Consider the following 19,770-nt stretch of genomic DNA (forward strand, 5'->3'; position numbering starts at 1 on the left):
GACTGAATTGACCTTCATATTTAACACCGGAGAAGAGAGCGTCGACGGTGGGAGAAGCATGAGTGAATCAGAGAGAGGGCATGAGAAATGGGTGAGTTGACTCAGTAGAGCGAATCGATGGAGGAAGAGAGTGAATGCTTCGAGTGCCTCCAACTTCGAATAAAGTCGGATTTCTCGGAGCAAGTCTTCTTCAATTATGCCATCTCTAATTCTGCTTTTCCTTTCGGATCCTCAGCTATCGTCAATGTCTATCACTCTCTCTCTCTCTCTCATTCAATTTCTTGATAAATTTTTATTTTTAACTTAATATATTTCATTTTAATTTCCTTTTCTTCTTTTTGGAAAAATAGATTTCTGGTACAACTGATGTAGAGGCTTCGGGCGGTCAATTTATATTGCAATACATGCCGAGTCGTGATAAGAATTGTTTTATCAATTATGTGTAAGATTTTTGTTCTGCATTTTTGGTGCTGATTACTTTTCTTTTTTAATTTTAATGATGATTCTTTGTGATATGTTTTGACATGGTCTGTTTGTGCTTTTGTTGCATTCTTTTAATTAAAATCTGGAAAAGAAAATGTATTCTTGTTTTAGTCTTTGGTTAGATTTGTTGTTGGCTGGTGGAAATTGGAAGTGATAAAATCTTCTTCTTTATGCAGAAATGAATATAGTTTGGACAGTGGTGAAATTACTACTGGGAGTGGTGATCCTGATATTGGTGGAAGTAAAAATGATGTTATTAAGGGTAGAATTACTTCATCAGATGATTCTGACTGTGACAAAGCTTTTTCTGGAAACACAAATTGTAGTCATTCTGGAAGGTTTTCTTGCTTGAGGACAATCACCTCACTCTTGCCGATTGCTCATGTGGGAAATTCTTCCTATTCTACGTTTCAAAAGGTGTCCTCTGATTTCTTGTCTGGGCTAATCGAAGACCATGTCTTAAATTCACTTGATCTCTTCATTGAAGAGAAAGGATCTGGACGGGACAGTATAAATTTCCTGGGTTTAATTGGGTTGCCATCATTTGAAGAGGATGCTTTGCCAGGCTCTTTGAGGCATCCTAACATAGCTCCAGTCCTTGCAATTTTTAAAACATCCGATCATGTTAATGTGGTGCTTCCAAAGACTCCATACAACTTGGAAAGTATTCTTCATTTTAATCCCAATTCCTTAAAATCTGATTGGCATAGAAGATTTCTTATATATCAACTACTCTCAGCCTTATCGTACCTACATGGTTTAGGGGTTTCTCATGGTAATATATGCCCATCCAATATCATGTTGACTGATTCGTTATGGTGTTGGCTGAGATTATGGAATGAGCCCGTATTGGAATCTAATTTAACTTTGCAGGAGAGTGAAAGCGTTAATTCTGAACCTGCAAGAATTGGTTGTTGTAATGTTGGTTGTCATTCTTATGGCCTTTATGCTGATCTAAAGCTTTCTCCAACAATAGATTGGCATGCTTGCTTTCAGCAGTGGTGGAGAGGAGAACTAAGTAATTTTGAATATTTACTCATCTTAAACAGATTAGCAGGAAGAAGGTGGGGGGACCATACATTTCATCCAGTAATGCCTTGGGTAATTGATTTTAGCTCAAAACCTGATGATAATTGTGATGTAGGGTGGCGCAACTTGAGCAAGAGTAAATGGCGCTTGGCAAAAGGTGATGAACAATTGGATTTCACATATTCAACATCTGAAATCCCTCATCATGTATCAGATGAATGTCTGTCTGAATTGGCTGTCTGCAGTTATAAAGCAAGAAGACTGCCTTTGAGTGTTCTGAGAATGGCTGTTCGTTCTGTGTATGAACCTAATGAGTATCCTTCCACAATGCAGAGGCTCTATCAATGGACTCCCGATGAATGCATTCCAGAGTTTTACTGTGATGCTCAAATTTTTATATCAATACATGATGGTATGGCTGATTTGGCTGTACCCTCTTGGGCAGAGAGTCCTGAGGATTTCATTAAATTGCATTTTGATGCATTAGAAAGTGATAGGGTGTCATTTCAGCTCCATCATTGGATAGATATAACCTTTGGTTACAAAATGTCTGGCCAGGAAGCTATCGCTGCTAAGAATGTTATGCTTCCTCTATCAGAACCCTCAATGCCAAGATCAACAGGACGTCGTCAGCTCTTTACACAACCACACCCCATACGTCATGCCACTACCAAAACAAAACGTCACAGTTCCAATAAATATGCCAAAGTTTGGAGTCAGGCATATGAAATGCACCGAGAGACATCTCTTCTAGCTGGAACTGCTTATCTACAAGAACTAGAGCAAGCATCTAAATTTTCTGAACATGCTAGGCATTTGAATGCCTGTTACCATTATCCCTCAAATCAAATGACGGGGAAGAACATCTCATCTTTGAGAGATCCAACAACAAAGACATTTAGTGAAAATATAAGCAAACTATCTTTGATTGACAGAAATTACCAGGTACCTTATAAAATGAATCTAATTTCTTTTCTTCAACATATGAAAGAGGAAGATGAAGGCTCCTTAGGGTATCCAGACTTGCTACTCTGGAAGCAGAAATTATCTTCTTCAAGACTTTGCTCTGAAGATGTTGCTGGGGACATATTTTCTATTGGTTGTCTCTTGGCTGAACTTCATCTTTCCAGGCCACTCTTTGATCCAATCTCATTGTCGATATACTTGGAAGATGGAACCTTTCCAGGATTTCTGCAGGATCTACCTCCTAATATTAGATTACTTGTTGAAGCATGCATCCAAAAGGATTGGACGAGGTATCATTGTGTTTGCACACATACAACTGACTTTTTGTGGTTGTTTTTTTTGTCTATCTATGTTAATTAAGTATTTATTTTTGCTATATAGGAGGCCTTCTACAAAATTTCTACTGGAATCACCTTATTTTCCAAAGAGTGTCAAGTCCTCCTACTTGTTTCTTGCTCCACTTCAGCTTGTAGCTAAAGACGAAACCCGTCTTCGTTATGCTGCAAATCTTGCAAAGTGTGGAGCCCTCAGGGAAATGGGTGCATTCGCAACTGAAATGTGCACTACTTATTGCTTACCGCTTATTGTGAATGCTGTGAGTGATGTTGAAGCTGAATGGGCATATATGCTTCTGAAGGAATTCATGAAATGCTTAACAGTGCCAGCAGTGAAAACATTAATCCTGCCAACAATACAGAAAATTTTACAGGCAAGTTGCTCACTTGATTTTGTGGTTTTGTTTAGCCTGTGGATTTTTCCCTTTTTTTCTAAAAAGAAATAGAAATCTTAGAAGACATATTTTTACAGACCACAGGTTATTTACGTTTAAAGGTTGCACTTCTACAAGATTCATTTGTGAGGGAAATATGGAATCAAGTTGGTAAACAAGCATACCTGGAAACTATTCATCCATTGGTCTTGTCAAACTTGTACAATTCTCCAGATAAAAGTTCAGCTGCCTCTGCTTCAGTGCTTCTAATCAGTTCTAGCGAGGAGCTTGGAGTACCTATTACCATCCATCAGGTTTTTCGGTTTTGGAACAATCTTCCATACTACGTTTTCCTTCATCCACATTCTTCAATCCTACTTATGTGTGAACATTATTGTTTTTCTCATTCTTGAATCAGACTATCTTGCCTCTTGTTCACTGCTTTGGGAAAGGACTATGTGCTGATGGCATTGATGTGCTGGTCAGAATTGGTATTCTTAGTTTATTGACTTTTGTATTTTTCTATCTTTCCTCCACTTGGACCTTCAATTTATAATGCCCTTCCATTTTTTGACTTCTCAGGTGGCATTTTTGGGGAATTGTTTATTGTCAAACAGATGGTACCTTTACTCAAAAATGTTGTTCGTTCCTTCATTGATGTGTCATGCATGAATAAGCCTGATCCTGTCCAGAGTTGGACTGCTTTGGCACTTATTGATTGCATGATGACTTTAGATGGCCTTGTAGCTTACCTGACAGAAGAGGTCATTGTAAAGCAGCTTCTTGAAGTATGTTTCTTATTGCTTTTAGGTTTCAAAATGCTTTAATTGCCAATAAATACTGCGTAACAGCTTATTGTTCAATTTACTGAAAAATACACAGGATCTAAGTTGCATACACATAGGGGTTCTTATGCAGAAACATATGGACATTGCAGTGCTTCAGGTTCTTCAAATTATCCATTGGTTTGTTTTGGATCCATCACTCATTCCTTGATTCTGTTGGCTCTAATTTGCATCTTAGCTTAAACCCTTGCCAGGGACTCTAACTTTTTAGTCACAAGTCACTGGGTAATGAGACAGTTATATGTGGAAACATCAGAATTATTTTATGATTTGTTTTAATTGGAAGGACAAAAATAAAGTGTTACGGTTGTCAATGATTTTGTTCATTGGTTCATGGCCATTAAACTTATCATTGTGCTTAAAACAAAATTTGACACTCCTTCCAAACTGTTTTTTCACAATTCCCCAAAGTTGTAGTTCAAACAGATTGATTGCTCTGGCCTTTTATTTGACCTGAACCCTGCCAGTGTGGTGATGTCTGCTCCTTTTCATCATCATAATGCATCTCATTCTATTGATAATCACTTAAATTGTTAAATAATCCTAGTTGCCTTCCCCCTTTCAGATTGCTGCCTCTACTCTTTTTGGAATTTGTCAGCGGATTGGAGCAGATTTAACAGCATTGCATATTCTTCCAAAACTTAAAGAACTATTTGATGAGCTGGCTTTCTCCCAGGAAGTTTCTAAAGGTTCAACTTCTGTTAGCAAAAACTTGAAGGCTAGCAAAATAAAAATTGGAGGGGACTTGCTTATTGAAAGTCGTATGGATCTAGTGTGAGTTTCAGTTATGCTTTCTAGGCTAGGTGTTATACTGGCAAATTACTCTCCTGCTATTCAATTCAAAATTATAAGAACTCTTGGTAGAGAAGTGGAAATAGTAAATAAGAAAATTGACGGAGAAGGAATCATGCAAGACTAAATAGATTGAATAAATTGAGTCATATTAGTGGTTTATGTCAAATATAAAAGTACTGTGCTAAACCTCTTTATAATTTAAGGTGATATGACCATATGTGATTTGAAGATTTCCCCCACAAGAAATGCCGGATCACTTTGATAGAACCACTATCTTTGGCTAGGCAATCTCATTGTTAACTGTGTAGGGATGCTTTTGTTTCTAATATTATTTTAGTTCTGTATCTTCAGCTTCACGTTATTAATTCATATGATATTTTACATCTGTAAAAGCTTGTAAAACAATCTCTATTGCTTTGATAAAATTCAGAGCACAGTATCTGAAGACAACAACTCTATTTTTCACCTTTGGCTTCATATCTTTCTTCCAATTCTAATAAGGAAAATCCATATTTCTAACACAATAAAAATTAAATGCATTATGTAATATGCTTAACTAAACAAATATATAATAATAAATTCCATGAGTGCGTTCCTAAAGATCCTTACTAATCTAGTTTTTCAACCCAGTTGCAATGTCCTGTTTTGGAAAAGTTATGCAAATTTCTACCTGATTTAATATATTGCATCTTGTAGTGTCCCACCTATCATCAGTATTCGGAGTTAATTATCATAATTTGAGACACATAAGCAAAACTATAGATTTGAAAGATAAATTATTTCCGTTAAATCATCATTTCTTGGAGACATAAGCTTATAGTCTTTTCTTTCAAGTAAAAAATGTCCTATGCTCTGCACATTCTACTGAAACCATGGGAGTTAATTTGGACATGATGTTGGGCATTGCAAATCGTCACTGAATCAGGTTTAAACGTGCTTTTGCACTATTATGGGAAAATGCAATTGGATCATTAAATCAAGTTTGTCATCAAATTGCATTGATTCCCTACTGTAAATAGGTTGTATCTTGACCTCCTAGAGTCACTTTCAAGTTTATTTTGTTTTATGACATGCCACTTCAATTGGCCTTGTTTTTTCTTTTAGCGTGTATAAAAAAGTCTTCTTGGTCATATGTAGGTTGGTCCTCTATCCTTCCTTTGCATCTCTTCTTGGGATAGAGAAACTTCGTCAATGCTGTGCTACTTGGTTGATTCTTGAACAGTATCTTCTACATCATCATAATTGGAAGGTATGATGCTATACATTTTTCTTTTCTTTTCCCCTATGTGAATGGAAAATTACATGGTTTTATTGGTGTTATAACTTCTTGTTTGCTTATTTCTAAACCTATTGTGATTCAGTGGGAATATGCAGGAGAATCATCAAAAAATGGTTCAGAAATTATTCTTGCTAGAAGACCGGTAATATCCCAAGGATTTACATCTGAATACAATCCTGCAAAGCTGTTACTTAATGGAGTTGGATGGTCAATTCCACAATCCCAAGGAAGTAGAAGTGCCAGAAATTTGATTCCTCAAAGACGACCATTTAAAGTTCATCAAAGTCCAGTAGTAGTGCATGAAGGAATGACATACCAAATGAACCAAGAACCCTGGTTTTGGTTCCCTAGTCCAGCCACCATCTGGGATGGGCCTGAATTTCTTGGGAGGGTGGGGATTCAGAAAGATGATCTGCCATGGAAGATCAGAGCATCTGTTATATACTCTATACGCGCACATCATGGAGCTCTAAGGTCTCTGGCTGTTAACCAAGATGAATGCACTGTTTTTACTGCTGGAATTGGTCAAGGATACAAGGGAACTGTTCAGAAATGGGAATTGAGCCGAACTAACTGTTTGTCCGGCTATTATGGCCATGAGGAGGTTTGTTTTGTTATTCTTTGCTGAAAATGACATTCTTCAACCATGGAGAACTGCTGCATGGTATAGATCCCTGTAGTGTGTGTGTGTGTGTGTGTATTACTATAGCAGAGAACTAAACGGTACTGTCATGGATCAACTCTGGTTTCAAATTATCAATATCCAAATTGCATAGTACAAAGTGGAGGACGATGGATGACTATTTAAAACAAAACAGATTACAATGTGACTTAATATATGAGCAACTAGTCCAATAAAATACAATTAATTAGTTTAGTTGATCTATGAACTACTCATTACTTCTCCAATTTCAGGTTGTGAATGATATTTGCGTCTTATCATCAAGTGGAAGAGTGGCATCTTGTGATGGAACAATTCACATTTGGAATAGCCAAACTGGGAAGCAAATATTAGTATTTGCTGAGTCGCAAACAGAATCTAGCCATCCTACAAGCCATCCATCCTCTGGATCAAAGATAAATAGTGACCAGGCAAATGTGCTGAATTTGAATACACTATCAAATGGAATATTGTCTAGTGCTTTCGATTCAAGTCTTTATACTTGTATGCATCAATTATACTCCACTGAAACTCTTGTAGTTGGCACTGGAAATGGTTCTCTGAGGTAAAATTAACTCTTCATAATGAATGTCATTTCAATAAGATATTTAGAAAAATATGTTAAAGCCTACCGACTTTTGAATCTTGTACAGGTTCATTGATGTTTCTCGAGGTCAAAAGCTTCATATCTGGAGAGGCGAATCTACTGAATCTAGTTTTCCTTCACTTATTTCTGCCATCTGCTCTACTGGCTCTGACAAGATGCAAGCAGGTGGAATTTCCTCTTCGCCGTCTTTTATTGCAGCTGGGCTAAGTTCTGGGCACTGTAAATTATTTGATGCTAAGAGTGGAAATGTCATTAGCTCTTGGCGAGCTCACGATGGATACGTGACAAAGGTATTTTGTTGAAAATATAAGGTTTACGTAATTTGATTTTACACACAGCTTCATCCATGTCTTTGTCTATAGTTGGCAGCACCGGAAGAACATCTGCTCATTTCCAGCTCTCTGGACAGAACTTTACGAGTCTGGGACATAAGAATGTAAGAGCTATCACTCTACTGAACTTCAAATTCGTTAGGAGTGTATGACCATTTAAAACTGTCTCTCTTAATTTGAGAGATTAAATTTTGTGCATTTGGACACATGAAAGTGGTTGATTGAGGTTTGAATAATTATTACCCCTTATTGCATATATTCCTGATTGTAGTTAATAAACTATTTGGTAATAACGGTAAGAATATTTTCTTAAGGTGCAGGTGACCTGGTGCATATAGTTTCGCGTAGGAAATTAAAGAATTCATCAACTATCAAGATTAGCAAACCAAAAAAAAACTAACTGGACCTCTACTCTTCGCTGTTTATTTCTTCATTGTATGTCCGTATTGGAGTGTTGGACTTTCATTATGTCAGTTGTTTCTCGTTCATAATTTGAGTCTGTGCAGACTGTGCTTCATATATTGCATGCTTTTATTTGAAGATGTATTATCTCAAGAACGTAAATGAAAGTGATCAGCTTTCTTCCTCATTTCCAGAAGGATATATCTTGAAGCTCGTTTTTACTACCCTTGCAGGAATTTGCCGTCGCAGCCCGTTATTTTCAGAGGTCATTCAGATGGTATATGCAGCTTCTCCGTTTGGGGCCATGATGTTATTTCGATTTCCCGGAGTAGGATTGGGCTTCTCTCCTTGTCAAAATCTGCCAATGAAGCAGTAAGCTTCTCTTTTAAGGACCCACATCATGACAGGAATAGGAATTAAGAAGGAATATCGTTTGTCTAGCATTTAATTTAAATGTTAAAATGATGGTTCATTATTGCTTTAGTTGTATCTTGTTGCTTGATGCGATCCTTCTTGCTGATTCATAGGTTTCAGCTTCTTGATAAAATATGAATCTGCTTTTACATTTGCTTAAATCCTAACTTCCAGCCACTCATCTCTTCTTCACAGATTTAGCAATTCATATGCTTGAGATGTTGTGTCTTGCAGCCTTATAGTGTCTATATTCCGTGGCTTGAGTTCTCAGCCATATGAGCCTGAATTCTTTTATGTTTGCTATGCATCTATTTGATTCATTTGAGGTTCCTCCCTTGCTTTTATGTTAATTTCTTTTGGTACTCATCACGAAGGAAGCCCGATAACTATACAGATCTAGTTTTGTGCTCAGATTTTGAAATTTGTTTCCTGATTATATGATTCCATGACGCAGGATGGGCAGCACCATATTATCCCCCAGAGACTCTACGTTTCTGATAACGGTCAGAGAAGCTTGTCAGCGTTATCAAGTATTAGTATACTTCCATTCTCCCGATTGTTTCTCATTGGAACCGAAGATGGTTATCTGAGAATCTGTTGTTAAATATACTTCACCGTTTTCCTTATCTTTCTCTGTACGTATGAATGATCAGCCATATCAGAGGAACCAACTGCATAGTACATAATTTAATGCTACTCATCGGTTCAGGCTTTCAGCCAAAATGTCCCTGTATAATTGTCTTTTTTATTATTTCATGAGATCTCAACTTTGAAGTAAAAAATTGGTTGTTGGTTTCCTAGTCTAATTGTGCCCCTTGTATATTTTTGACACAATGATGTTCTGATTATTCAAACTTGTATTTGGGATGTGTAAACCGTCACGTAGAAATCCATACTAGCATGTCGGACAATAAAACGTAAACTTAACAGGTAGTGTGCGCAAATGTTACTCGGTGCTATTTTAAGCGCATTAATTAAGGATAATATATTGAAGTTTTTATTTAAATATTATGAATACACCACCTAAGCATACATGCCCTTTGTTTTTTATATGATTTTTAATTAAAAAATTATTTTATTATTGGAGTGTTGGTAAACGATAAATTTAGTCAAAGATGAGTTGCATTTGGACATTGACTTCGATTTTGATGTATCTCTGTTATAAAACGGAATTCTGTCGTGCTATTGCTCAAATGTCGGTTTACTTGTCTTGTAGTTTTAAAATAATACGAAATAGTTTCATTTTAATCTATCTATGATAAATAAGCAATTCAAGAGTTTAGTTGTCATCTCATATTATGTTGATTAATTGTGACTTAGCTTGTGGTAAAATACTAAAGTTTTTATTTTTCATCTTTATAAAAGGAATATTTCTCTCTCTCTAAAATTAAAATATTGTTTTTATTCATAATAATTTTATCGGTTTATCTATCTCGTTATACATCATTTACTTACTTCTTTTTTATCATCTTTTAATTAGACAATTCTAATTTTTATCAAATAAAAATTAGTTTATTTATTTAGTAAAATAAGTAATTAAATAATTTCTATATATTTAAAAATTACTAAACAATTTCTCTTTTTAAAAATTGTCACGTAATTCTTTTAATACAATTCTTATACAATCATATATATTTTCATGTTTTTCAATTAACTACATATAGACATTGTGAAACCATATATATTGGACCAACAAATTTATTAATTTTGTTTTTTAAATTAAACGTCCAAAATTGCTTAGGAAGACTTGTTGCAATTTATTGGACATACTGTACATAAAATATTTCTATTGGAAATTGAGTAAATAAACTAGGTTACATTACATATTCTAATTTTTATTGTATAGAGAAAGAAAATTAACATGAATTGCAATGTTTTTTCTCCAAAAATGAATTTCCGAGAATAGAAAACACAAGAATCATAGAAAAAAAAAAAGACAAAAAGTAAACGGCTAAACGCCAAGAAAGGTCGTTGGAACTTGCAACAGAGTGGTGTACGATGGGCATTGGCCATAGAAAAATTCAAAAAATTATCCAAAAAGAGAAGGGGCATAATGGGTAAAAATTGAAGTGACGTTGAATTGCAGAGAAGCTTATATTTAGTTCGTCGCATCGTTCATTGTTTAGGATCTGGTTTCGATTTCTGCTGCTGACTGCGTTTTATCTGTTGTATCATTTCACATCTTCACACCCAACCAACCATCCACCAAAAATGTTGGCGGTTTTTGACAAATCGGTGGCAAAGAGCCCTGAGGGTCTTCAGAGCCCTCAATCAAATTCCGTTTCAGCCTTAAAAGATGGGTTTCTCGCACAGCACTTCTCTTCCGTTCACCCTGGTTCCGTCACCGTTAATCTTGGCACTTCGGGTCTCCTCGCCTATTCTCTTCACAAACAGAACCCCCTTCTCCCAAGGTCCATCATTTTCTCTTCTTTTTTCGATGTCTTATTTCCCCTTCATTTTGGATCCAAAAGAAGGACTCATTTGAGTGTTTGTTTCTTTATGTTCATTTTCCTTACCCTTTTATTTTCATTATTTTTTTTTCCTTCTCGGGTCATCGTCTTAGACGTTTGAACTGAAGGGAGATTAAAGTTGATTCTTTTTCTTGGTAAACTCATTAGGTTTCCGTTTTGTATTTCTTGATCTTGGAAGTAAATTTGTCGCCGATGTGTTTGTAAACTCAACCTGCTTGTTATTTTATGTTTCTGAGTTTGAATCTCAACACTTTTTAGGATAACGGTGTGTAGTTGAAGCTTTCATATTGCTTGACATTTTATTGTAGAATTCGATTATTGATTAATGGAAAATGTTGGATTCTTTTTTCTTTTCTTTTTATGTTCTTGAGAGTTATTCTTGTTTGTTTTCATCATCTTGATCGTTATTGATTATTATTGTTCTGGCTGGACCTTACTTTGACCGAACATTAGATTTCATCTCCTTAGTTTATTAGCACGCGCGTGATTCTGTGTTTCAATTTTTATTTTTATTTTTGTTCTGGCATTATCTATCTTGTTTCTGTTGATGGCATTAAGTCCGAATACAAGAAAAAAGTAGTAACTACCATGTATGAGAATCCTTTAGATATAGCACCTCTTTTTAGCTTACTCACAGATCTTAAAATATATTTTGTTAGAATATTAACTGTGTATTCTCAGTCCTCGCCCTTCCTTTTGTCTTCCTTTCCCAGTTCCCACCAGTAGAAGTCATTCTAAGGTAGTTTTGCTGTACCATTTGTAATCTTTCTACCTTAGTCTTAACTGTTTTCTATTGCTTCTTGTTATGTTACTTCAGTGGTTTTAATGAGATCAAAGTAAGTTCACATGTCACAACGTTGTAGTTCTTCAGCTTGAGCCTTAGAGCAATACCTACCTAATCATTCCTGTTCAATGTTAATCTGAAATTCTCCTCTACTTTCTCTTTGATCAGTAAAATGACAATTTTGAAAATCCTGAATTCTTGTCATCTAATTTTATGAAAGAAACTGGACACTATAAAGTTGTGAAAGATTTCTCTCGTTAAGATTACTCTCTTGATATACTGATTTTCTTACGTTGCCAGGCTGTTCGCTGTTGTGGATGACATTTTCTGCTTGTTTCAAGGTCACCTTGAGAACGTTGCGAATCTTAAGCAACAATATGGATTAAATAAAACGGCTACTGAGGTAACCATTATCATAGAGGCATACAGAACTCTAAGAGATCGTGGTCCCTATCCTGCTGCTCAAGTTGTGAGAGATTTCCAGGGAAAATTTGCGTTTATTCTGTATGACAGTAGTGCTAACACTGCATTTATTGCTGCAGTGAGTTATCCTCGATTCAGCTCATTTCCTGTCTATTTGCCAATGTTTTTCTTTTCTAACTTGAGATACATATCCTGGTTGTTGAAAGGATGCTGATGGGAATGTTCCCTTTGCTTGGGGAACTGATGCCGATGGAAATCTTGTTCTTTCAGACGAGGCAGAGATCGTAACTAAGAGCTGTGGGAATTCCTTTGCACCATTCCCCAAAGGTAATATTAAGATTTGTTTTGAAAAGGCAATCTGAACTAAATAAGAACCCAGTGCTGAACATCACATCACCCTTAGGATCACTCTAGTTGTGCTACAATTGATGGTTTCTTTTCTTTCTGGACTACCATTGTGTAATCGTTTATTTTGCAATTACGTTTGTTCCATATTGGGCATCAATGTAACATATTTGATCCCCATGTTCAGGATTTTTCTTTACAACATCCGGAGGATTGAGCAGTTTTGAGCATCCACTTAATGAGGTGAGGCCTGTGCCGAGGGTTGGTAGTTCAGGACAGGTGTATGGTGCCAATTTCAAGGTGGATGCTGAGACTAAGAAGGAATCAACTGGCATGCCAAGGGTTGGGAGTGCTGCTAATTGGTCAAATAATATATGATTGCGACCCCGTTCTGTTTGAATTAAGGCTTTTATCATAGCCGATTTCGGCTGAATTTTAAAATTCTGGTTCTGTTCCCATAATTTTACTTTGAGGCTCTAGCGAGGCTTGGCTTATCATATTAAGCTATACAATTTGCTTGGAGCAAATATTACGCTCATTCTCTCTTGTCACAGGTCATGTAATAATATCAACTTGTGGACAGGTTCATCCTAGAAATTATGATTGTACGGCTTTTTTTTTTATCTCGAATTTTAGCCATATCTGTACCATACTTTGACCATTAATATATAATAATATGAAAACAAGATCTCTCTATGAAGTCAACTGCAGTGAGAATGTTAATGTTTGTGAGACGTTGAAAATGCAAAATATTTTGCTACTTGCTATAAAGGAAACGTTTATAACTAAGGGGAACTCGTCACTGAAATATACTAAGTAACAACACTTTTCATACAAGCCGTGAGCAAATATCTAGAAGATTAAGGTTAATAGAAATATTCAGCCACTGTTGTCGCTTTTGTGATTCGTCCCAGAAGTTAGAATCGCCTTTTTAGTCCTTAGCGTCTGCAATGCCCCCTGGTGTTATCTGGAACACGTAACCCTGTCAAGAAAATACACGCTGATGATAGAACCTCATTCTCAAAAGCATTGCAACTGTTTTCAGTGGCTATAATAATGCTTTTGCCCCCATTTTTAAAATCCAGCTAACGTGACTTGGTTATTTAGAATTACGATAAAGGTCCCTTTGTTTTTAACAATCATAGTTTCATAACTATTTGGGGTGGATTTGATTAATTTCGTGATTACTGGACGAGTAGATTATTTTTAAAGGAGCAAAAAAAAGGATATTGCTTCAGCCTCTGGCAGGTTGGGAGCGTCAAACACTTTGCAAATCCGCTGTTCCCCTTTCCCTTTCCTGAACATCAACCTTACTGTGGCTGCATGGGCTAGCACATGCCCTCCTGCTGGTTTCTTTGGATCAGTTACGAACACCCCGCCTCCTGGATCAGCTATGACTGCAACCAAAACACAAAATATCGTGTAGATAAATATACACTTTATTCTCATAAAAGCCCCAACTAAAACTCGAATGCTACTGCTATTACTTGTCATAAATTACAAGCTTCAAAACAACCAATTTGGAACTTGGGAGTGAAAACCTAATCCCCTTCCTCCAAAAGCAAACTCTTATATCAACAAACGGAGAATTTACCTTGGTTTGTCATATAAACTGCAACATTGAACTCCTCAGCTATCTTTATTAATCGAGAAAGCATCTGTGCCAGTCTTTGCTGAAAACGGTTGTTCAAGTCAGCAAAAGTTGACTCAGGGAGCGGATAAGTGCTAAATAACAGACCTGGCGCTCTGCAAGCTCTCCTCTTCCAGAAAAGTCTACCCGAAACAGAGCAATCACCGAATCCACAATCTGCCACAAATCAAAATTCGTTAACTGTCCATATCCATGCATGATTCCTGATATTACAAACTGCGAAGATAACGTTGTTACTAAGTTAATAAGACCTCACCAGAAGTCTGAATGGCTCCTCGGACATTTTAGCAGCCAACCCAAGCAGGAGATTGTACTGATGCTCGTAAGTGTAGGCACGAGCATATATAATCTTGTGCGACAAACAGAATATGTTTAGGTGTCAACAGCAAATTATTTCCCTTCAGATCCTAATTATGATATATGGTTTCGAGAATACTTACATTGTCCAGTACAGCCCCAGGATCCATGCCAAATCTCTCCGCTATGGGAACAATACGGTCTGGTCGGCTGCAGTTATTTGTGGATGAATGGGAAACATTTATATAATTTGGATGACGTCAGTTGAAAAAACAGTCACAAGTTATCGATTGAGAGAGGTCACTATTTAAGTTCTTAAGTAGTTGTTAAAATAAGAAAGAAAACATACAAAGTTCCTTCTGTGTCAATGTAAGCAACTTTTCCGTTGCCTCCCCTCATATTAGTTGGCAGCTGGAGGGGTCAGGAAAGATCAGTATGCAGTATACACCAAATAGGCAAATATTTCAATGTGCGTGGAAATAAGACTACCACGTACGCATACCAAATTAGTATTTAAGAAGCTACCATATTTGTTCTATGCATACAATAGATAGAATAATGTGATTCAGAAAAAGGGAAAAAAAATAGTCGCAATCCCAATGCCATAGGTTACAAGAAAACACGACAGAGCAGCTTTTCAATCACAAATACTCATTTATAGCAATTAACGCCTAACATGTCATGACCAAACATCGAGCATAGAATATAAACCTGAGTGGAAACACAGAGAGTATGAGCAAGCTGTGTTTTCCCCGATCTGAAACAGTAAACAATATTCTTAGAATGAACATCTCAAACTGAAATGTATCAAATCTATCAGAAACTTTATACGAGCTGTGTTCTCACCGGAATTCTCCAAACGCTTCTGTAATGGCTAATGTCTCGATCCCACCTATTTAGAAAGAAGAATTCAGAGGGAAAACATATAGGACCAATAGAGAATCAGATTTTCTAGTCACAAAACAGTACGAGATTCATTCAGTGTAAGGCTACCTCCTAGCAATTCATCAAGCGCTTGGCTTCCAGTAGTGATTCGGATCACTGACTTCCTCTGTGGTAACAAAGGAAGAATAAATGCACACTCAAAGAAAATTAATTACGATTACTTAAGCCTAATGGAAGCTATTGTAATTCTTAAAACATCACAGACATGCAGATCTAAATGGAATCCAAAATTCAAAAAACTTCCAAAAACAATAAACAACGTACTTTGAGCAATGCATCGCTTCCGGTAATATATCCAAAATTCTGCATCGCAGGAAAGGTCAAATTATGAAGAGCTGAAATAGTATTAAGGAATAACTTAGATTTCATACGCTATGATATCTTACCACAATCTTCTCAGCAGCCTCGCAGATCTTATCGACCTTGGCCTCGGATAGACCTTTGATTCCAGTCAAGTTCTACGAAAATATAACAATTATGTTAGCAATTAAAGTACAGAGCTACTCCACGTCCTAGATATTTAAATTAGAGATGTGTTTTAAGGTAAACCTTCTTTGTGTGCATCATCAAGCCATTGCAGGTATATATCCCTGCGTCCTGAAGCTTCTTCACATCTCCGGCATTGATGCCTTGAGCAATCACTGCGTAGAAGCGTATGGATGTGAATCGAATGCAAACGAATATTCCACTAATCAAAAGAGTGCAGAATTGAGTTTTTCAAACTAGATCGTTGTTCTATGAAAAATTGAATCTAACAAGAACTCTCGGCAAAGAACGGAAAAAATGAAAATAGAAAATAACTGTAAAATGAAGAGCGAAGAGCAGTTAAGAATATATATATATAGAGAGAGAGAGAAATCGAACGAGAAACTAGAGTAGAGAACGACAATACATTTGTCGATAGCTTCGAAGAGGTCTTCATCGTCTTCGATGTCTTCTCGTTCGACGAGCTGTAACTGGCCGCTGGATTCTTCGGATCTGAAAAGTCATCGCCGATCAAACTGTGAGGTAGAGTTCAGATTCTGAGATGAGAAGAAATGGCAATAGATTATGTGACTTACTTGAGCGTCGCAAGCATCGTGACTCCGGAAAGAAAGTATAAATGTGTCTAAAGAACAGTGAGAGAGTTTTTGAATTATGAATGAGGACTGAAGAAGTGAGGGGGATCAACATATATAGGGCTCGAAACGAGAAGGAGATATTCTTTGAAGCTGAAAGGGAGGGCATACGCAAACGGTTAGCGTTCCCGCGTTTCTATTTCTCTCTCTAACTTGCCATTTTCATTTGCTTTTTTTTTATTCATGTTTAAATAAATTTGTAAAAATACGATCAAATTAAAATTGAAATACAAATAAGAAATATAATAAAAAATTAAAATGATAAAAGATTATGATGTTATTTGTCACGTGAAAATCACACTAATTTTTACGTTTTCAGTTTATATTTATAAAGTTTATTATAAATTTTAATTTGCTGTCTGAGTTTATTCAATTTAGTATTAATATTTTTTTCTCAAATTCATCTTCATTTTCTTTAATTGTATTTTTTGATCTTTGATCTTTGTGTTAATATCGTTAAAATAATTAATAAAAAAGAATCTCAGTTTCATTTGAATTAATAGTTTTTTTAAAAATATTCAAAATATTCACGTTAGACTATCACGTCGCATATTAAGATATTTTAAAAAATATTCACAATATTCACGTTAGACTATCATGTCGCATATCAAGATAAATGACATGTCAGGATTAATGCTTTATATTTAATTTGATTATTTTTATTTTTATTTAATTTAATTTTGTTTAAATATAATAAATTTGTTCATCTTTAATTTGACATCAAATTTAATTTTTATTTAAATATTATATTGATATTTTTGTTAAAATTTAAAATTTTTTTAAATATTTTTTAATTAGGATTATAATTGATTTAAAATTAGAATGAAAATTTACAATTTAGGATTAATACTATGGATTTAAATTTTTAAGAGGTTAAAAAATTACCTAAAGTAATGTTATTATCTACTTTTTAACCTCATAAAATTTTAAAAATTACATGTGATTGTTAACCTTTTAGAATTTAAACCAATAATATTATTCTTTACTTTTAAAATTTTCAATCTAATTTTAAACCAACTTTAACTCTAAACTAAAAATATTTATTAAACTATCAATATAACATTTATATAAAAGTTAAAGTTAGTTTGAGTTTAAAGAAAAACAAAATTATTTTACATTTTGATTAAATTGAATATAAAATACTAACCTAATATATTACATTACAATACTATGTTGACTTAACATATTAATAATTTTTTATATTAAAAAAATTAAAATTTTAAGAAAGTAACTAAAAAGTCACAGACATTCTTCACATATAATTATTTAAACAATGTTAGAAAAAAATTAAATTAAAAAAATTAATAAAAATTAAAATTAAATTAAAAATGTATATTAAAATTAAATTAAATAAAATAGAAATCAATATTTAAACTATAAATTTAATGTAAGAAGTGGGAAGTAGAACATAAGCGCAGGAAAATGAGAGAAAAATAATAGTTAATGAAATTATTATTAATGATAATGCTAGTTTGGTTCTACGACACCGCGAATGTGTCAAATGAGATTTTTACAAAATATATCGTTTATTTTCTTTTAAACAAATTAAAATCATGCCTAAAAACTTTTCAATAAAAAATGAAAATAAAAAAAAGTTTTATTGTAAGTTAAATTTACGAGTACTCATACACACAAAAATAATAAAAAATTTAAGGTGTATAGTATACTTGAATAGATCAGTCTATATTTGATGCATGTTTACGACTACGATAAGATATATTTTAGCTTCTTTCGAATGTTATGAATTAAGCTGCACTTTGTCATAAAAACAAGGCTTAATACCTTTTTTTTTCCTCCAAAAAGAGGAAATGTTCAATTGCATCCTATATTTTTTAAAAAGTTAAATGTGGTCCTAATTCGTAAAAAAAGTGTGCAATTAAATTATTTTTTGTCACAGCGTTAACGGTACAACTGACAGCAAGGACTGAACAGTACTACGTATTTATTTTATATGAATGTGTGGCTTTCTGAGGTTAAATGACGTGTAAAATTTAAATTAAAAAAAAATATTTTGAGGAGGAGGGGTTGTTTGCTCTGACCCATTAAAAAAAGAAGATGGAGATGTTGTGACTTTCATCATACTCATTTAGGTTCAACTTCACGCCCCATCCTACCCATCCTACACAATGCATCAAGTTCATTCTCAACCCCTTTCAATACCAATAGATACCCAACATCAAGATACCAACTCGTGATCTTCATCTAATCTCAAGATTTTCTTTCATCTGCACAAAGAAAACGGATCAAAGCACAAACAAATCCCTCAAATTCAGTACATTCAACCCAAGAATACATCCTCAATTTCCACTTAGTCGACAAACTCTAACCTAGCCATCCCAACCCACATCCACATCTTGTCTCCACCGCAACCATGAAGCTCCCACCGTCGTCGCTCACCATCAAGCTTACCGTCGCCAGCACACTGTTGTAAGTCGCGTGACCGCGACCCCAAACCCTTGCGCCATGACCGTGACCGCAACCCCAAACCCCAAACCACCACTAAGCTTACCGTCGCCGGAGACATGGTGTCTCCGGCCTGCTTCTCATTCTTCTCGGGAGGCCAACACCTTAACTTGCGGCTGGTCACCTTGCCACCTCTTGAAAGCCTCCCTTCTCTTGCTCATTCTCACGGAGGAAACCCTAAGAGGGGTTTGGGCTTGGCCCATCTTCAACGCAAGCAAGCAGCTCTATTCTCTGTCAAAATATATTTCTTTTAAATTTAAATTTTACACTCACTTCCACCAAATGACATAAACTAGACACGTAATTATGTTTGGTCTAAGCTGTCAGTTGTACCGTTAAAAAATTAACTCCGTGACCAAAAAGAATTTAATTACACACTTTTTTCACAAGTTCGGACTCCATTTAACTTTAAAAAAACGTAGGACATACTTGAACATTTCCCACCTTTCAAAAAATGACCAAAAGAAGTATTAAGCCTAAAAACAAATTCAATAACAAGTACAAGGAAATTGTTAGTGAACATGTTCACTCGTGGAAGATAGACGAAATTCAACATCCCACATTGAAATGTAGAGAGCTGGACTTGTAAATGCGAGAAAGTTGGCATTAAAAGATTTCAATTTGATTGCGTATTGCTAAACACCGAGATATTTCAGTGGCAATCAATCTACTCCTTGAACTTGACATCGACATGCAAAATATGATCATGATTTAAAACAAGAGGAAATAAAAAAAACTTCAGCTCCGACCA

The 19,770-nt window shown here is 35.2% G+C and overlaps 3 protein-coding genes across 4 annotated transcripts; 2 read left to right on the forward strand and 1 right to left on the reverse strand.

Annotated features, from left to right (window-relative positions):
- Positions 1–9,328, forward strand: LOC108325972 (protein GFS12). Of its 2 annotated transcripts, XM_017559153.2 has the most exons (16): positions 7–246; positions 351–442; positions 660–2,768; positions 2,860–3,187; positions 3,286–3,501; positions 3,606–3,678; positions 3,770–3,975; positions 4,070–4,132; positions 4,598–4,806; positions 5,965–6,076; positions 6,189–6,710; positions 7,022–7,332; positions 7,421–7,664; positions 7,737–7,810; positions 8,342–8,480; positions 8,977–9,328. In XM_017559153.2, exons 1-16 carry the CDS (start codon positions 118–120, stop codon positions 9,124–9,126), a joined length of 4,977 nt encoding a protein of 1,658 aa, XP_017414642.1. In that variant the 5' UTR covers positions 7–117; the 3' UTR covers positions 9,127–9,328. The 2 variants fall into 2 exon arrangements, with proteins under 2 accessions (XP_017414643.1, XP_017414642.1); XM_017559154.2 differs by lacking the exons at positions 8,342–8,480; positions 8,977–9,328 and adding an exon at positions 8,027–8,311 and having other exon boundaries at positions 1–246.
- A 1,260-nt stretch (positions 9,329–10,588) lies between these two features.
- On the forward strand, positions 10,589–13,168 carry LOC108324132 (stem-specific protein TSJT1). Its single transcript, XM_017556967.2, has 4 exons — positions 10,589–10,933; positions 12,078–12,318; positions 12,407–12,527; positions 12,733–13,168. The coding sequence occupies exons 1-4, from the start codon at positions 10,734–10,736 to the stop codon at positions 12,921–12,923; spliced, it is 753 nt and encodes a 250-aa protein (XP_017412456.1). The 5' UTR covers positions 10,589–10,733; the 3' UTR covers positions 12,924–13,168.
- A 583-nt stretch (positions 13,169–13,751) lies between these two features.
- On the reverse strand, positions 13,752–16,681 carry LOC108324133 (meiotic recombination protein DMC1 homolog). Its single transcript, XM_017556968.2, has 14 exons — positions 16,500–16,681; positions 16,331–16,416; positions 15,988–16,079; positions 15,825–15,896; positions 15,703–15,741; positions 15,487–15,544; positions 15,340–15,385; positions 15,205–15,250; positions 14,843–14,904; positions 14,637–14,703; positions 14,453–14,545; positions 14,284–14,352; positions 14,140–14,218; positions 13,752–13,942 (listed from the first exon to the last, which is right to left on the reverse strand). The coding sequence occupies exons 1-14, from the start codon at positions 16,514–16,516 to the stop codon at positions 13,752–13,754; spliced, it is 1,017 nt and encodes a 338-aa protein (XP_017412457.2). The 5' UTR covers positions 16,517–16,681.
- Positions 16,682–19,770: the final 3,089 nt, after the last annotated feature.

The sequence above is a fragment of the Vigna angularis genome, chromosome 3 (assembly GCF_016808095.1).
Source record: "Vigna angularis cultivar LongXiaoDou No.4 chromosome 3, ASM1680809v1, whole genome shotgun sequence".
NCBI lineage: Eukaryota > Viridiplantae > Streptophyta > Magnoliopsida > Fabales > Fabaceae > Vigna > Vigna angularis.

Coding starts and splice junctions, on each gene's coding strand:
- LOC108325972 (XM_017559153.2), top strand. CDS start 118: ATGGAGGAAGAGAGTGAATGCTTCGAGTGCCTCCAACTTCGAATAAAG. Junction 6,077..6,188: donor TACATCATCATAATTGGAAG/GTATGATGCTAT, acceptor ATTGTGATTCAG/TGGGAATATGCAGGAGAATC. Junction 6,711..7,021: donor GCTATTATGGCCATGAGGAG/GTTTGTTTTGTT, acceptor CTCCAATTTCAG/GTTGTGAATGATATTTGCGT.
- LOC108324132 (XM_017556967.2), top strand. CDS start 10,734: ATGTTGGCGGTTTTTGACAAATCGGTGGCAAAGAGCCCTGAGGGTCTT. Junction 12,319..12,406: donor ACACTGCATTTATTGCTGCA/GTGAGTTATCCT, acceptor GGTTGTTGAAAG/GATGCTGATGGGAATGTTCC. Junction 12,528..12,732: donor CTTTGCACCATTCCCCAAAG/GTAATATTAAGA, acceptor CCCCATGTTCAG/GATTTTTCTTTACAACATCC.
- LOC108324133 (XM_017556968.2), bottom strand. Junction 16,080..16,330: donor CTTCGAAGCTATCGACAAAT/GTATTGTCGTTC, acceptor GCTTCTACGCAG/TGATTGCTCAAGGCATCAAT. Junction 15,386..15,486: donor GCTTGATGAATTGCTAGGAG/GTAGCCTTACAC, acceptor CTTTCTAAATAG/GTGGGATCGAGACATTAGCC.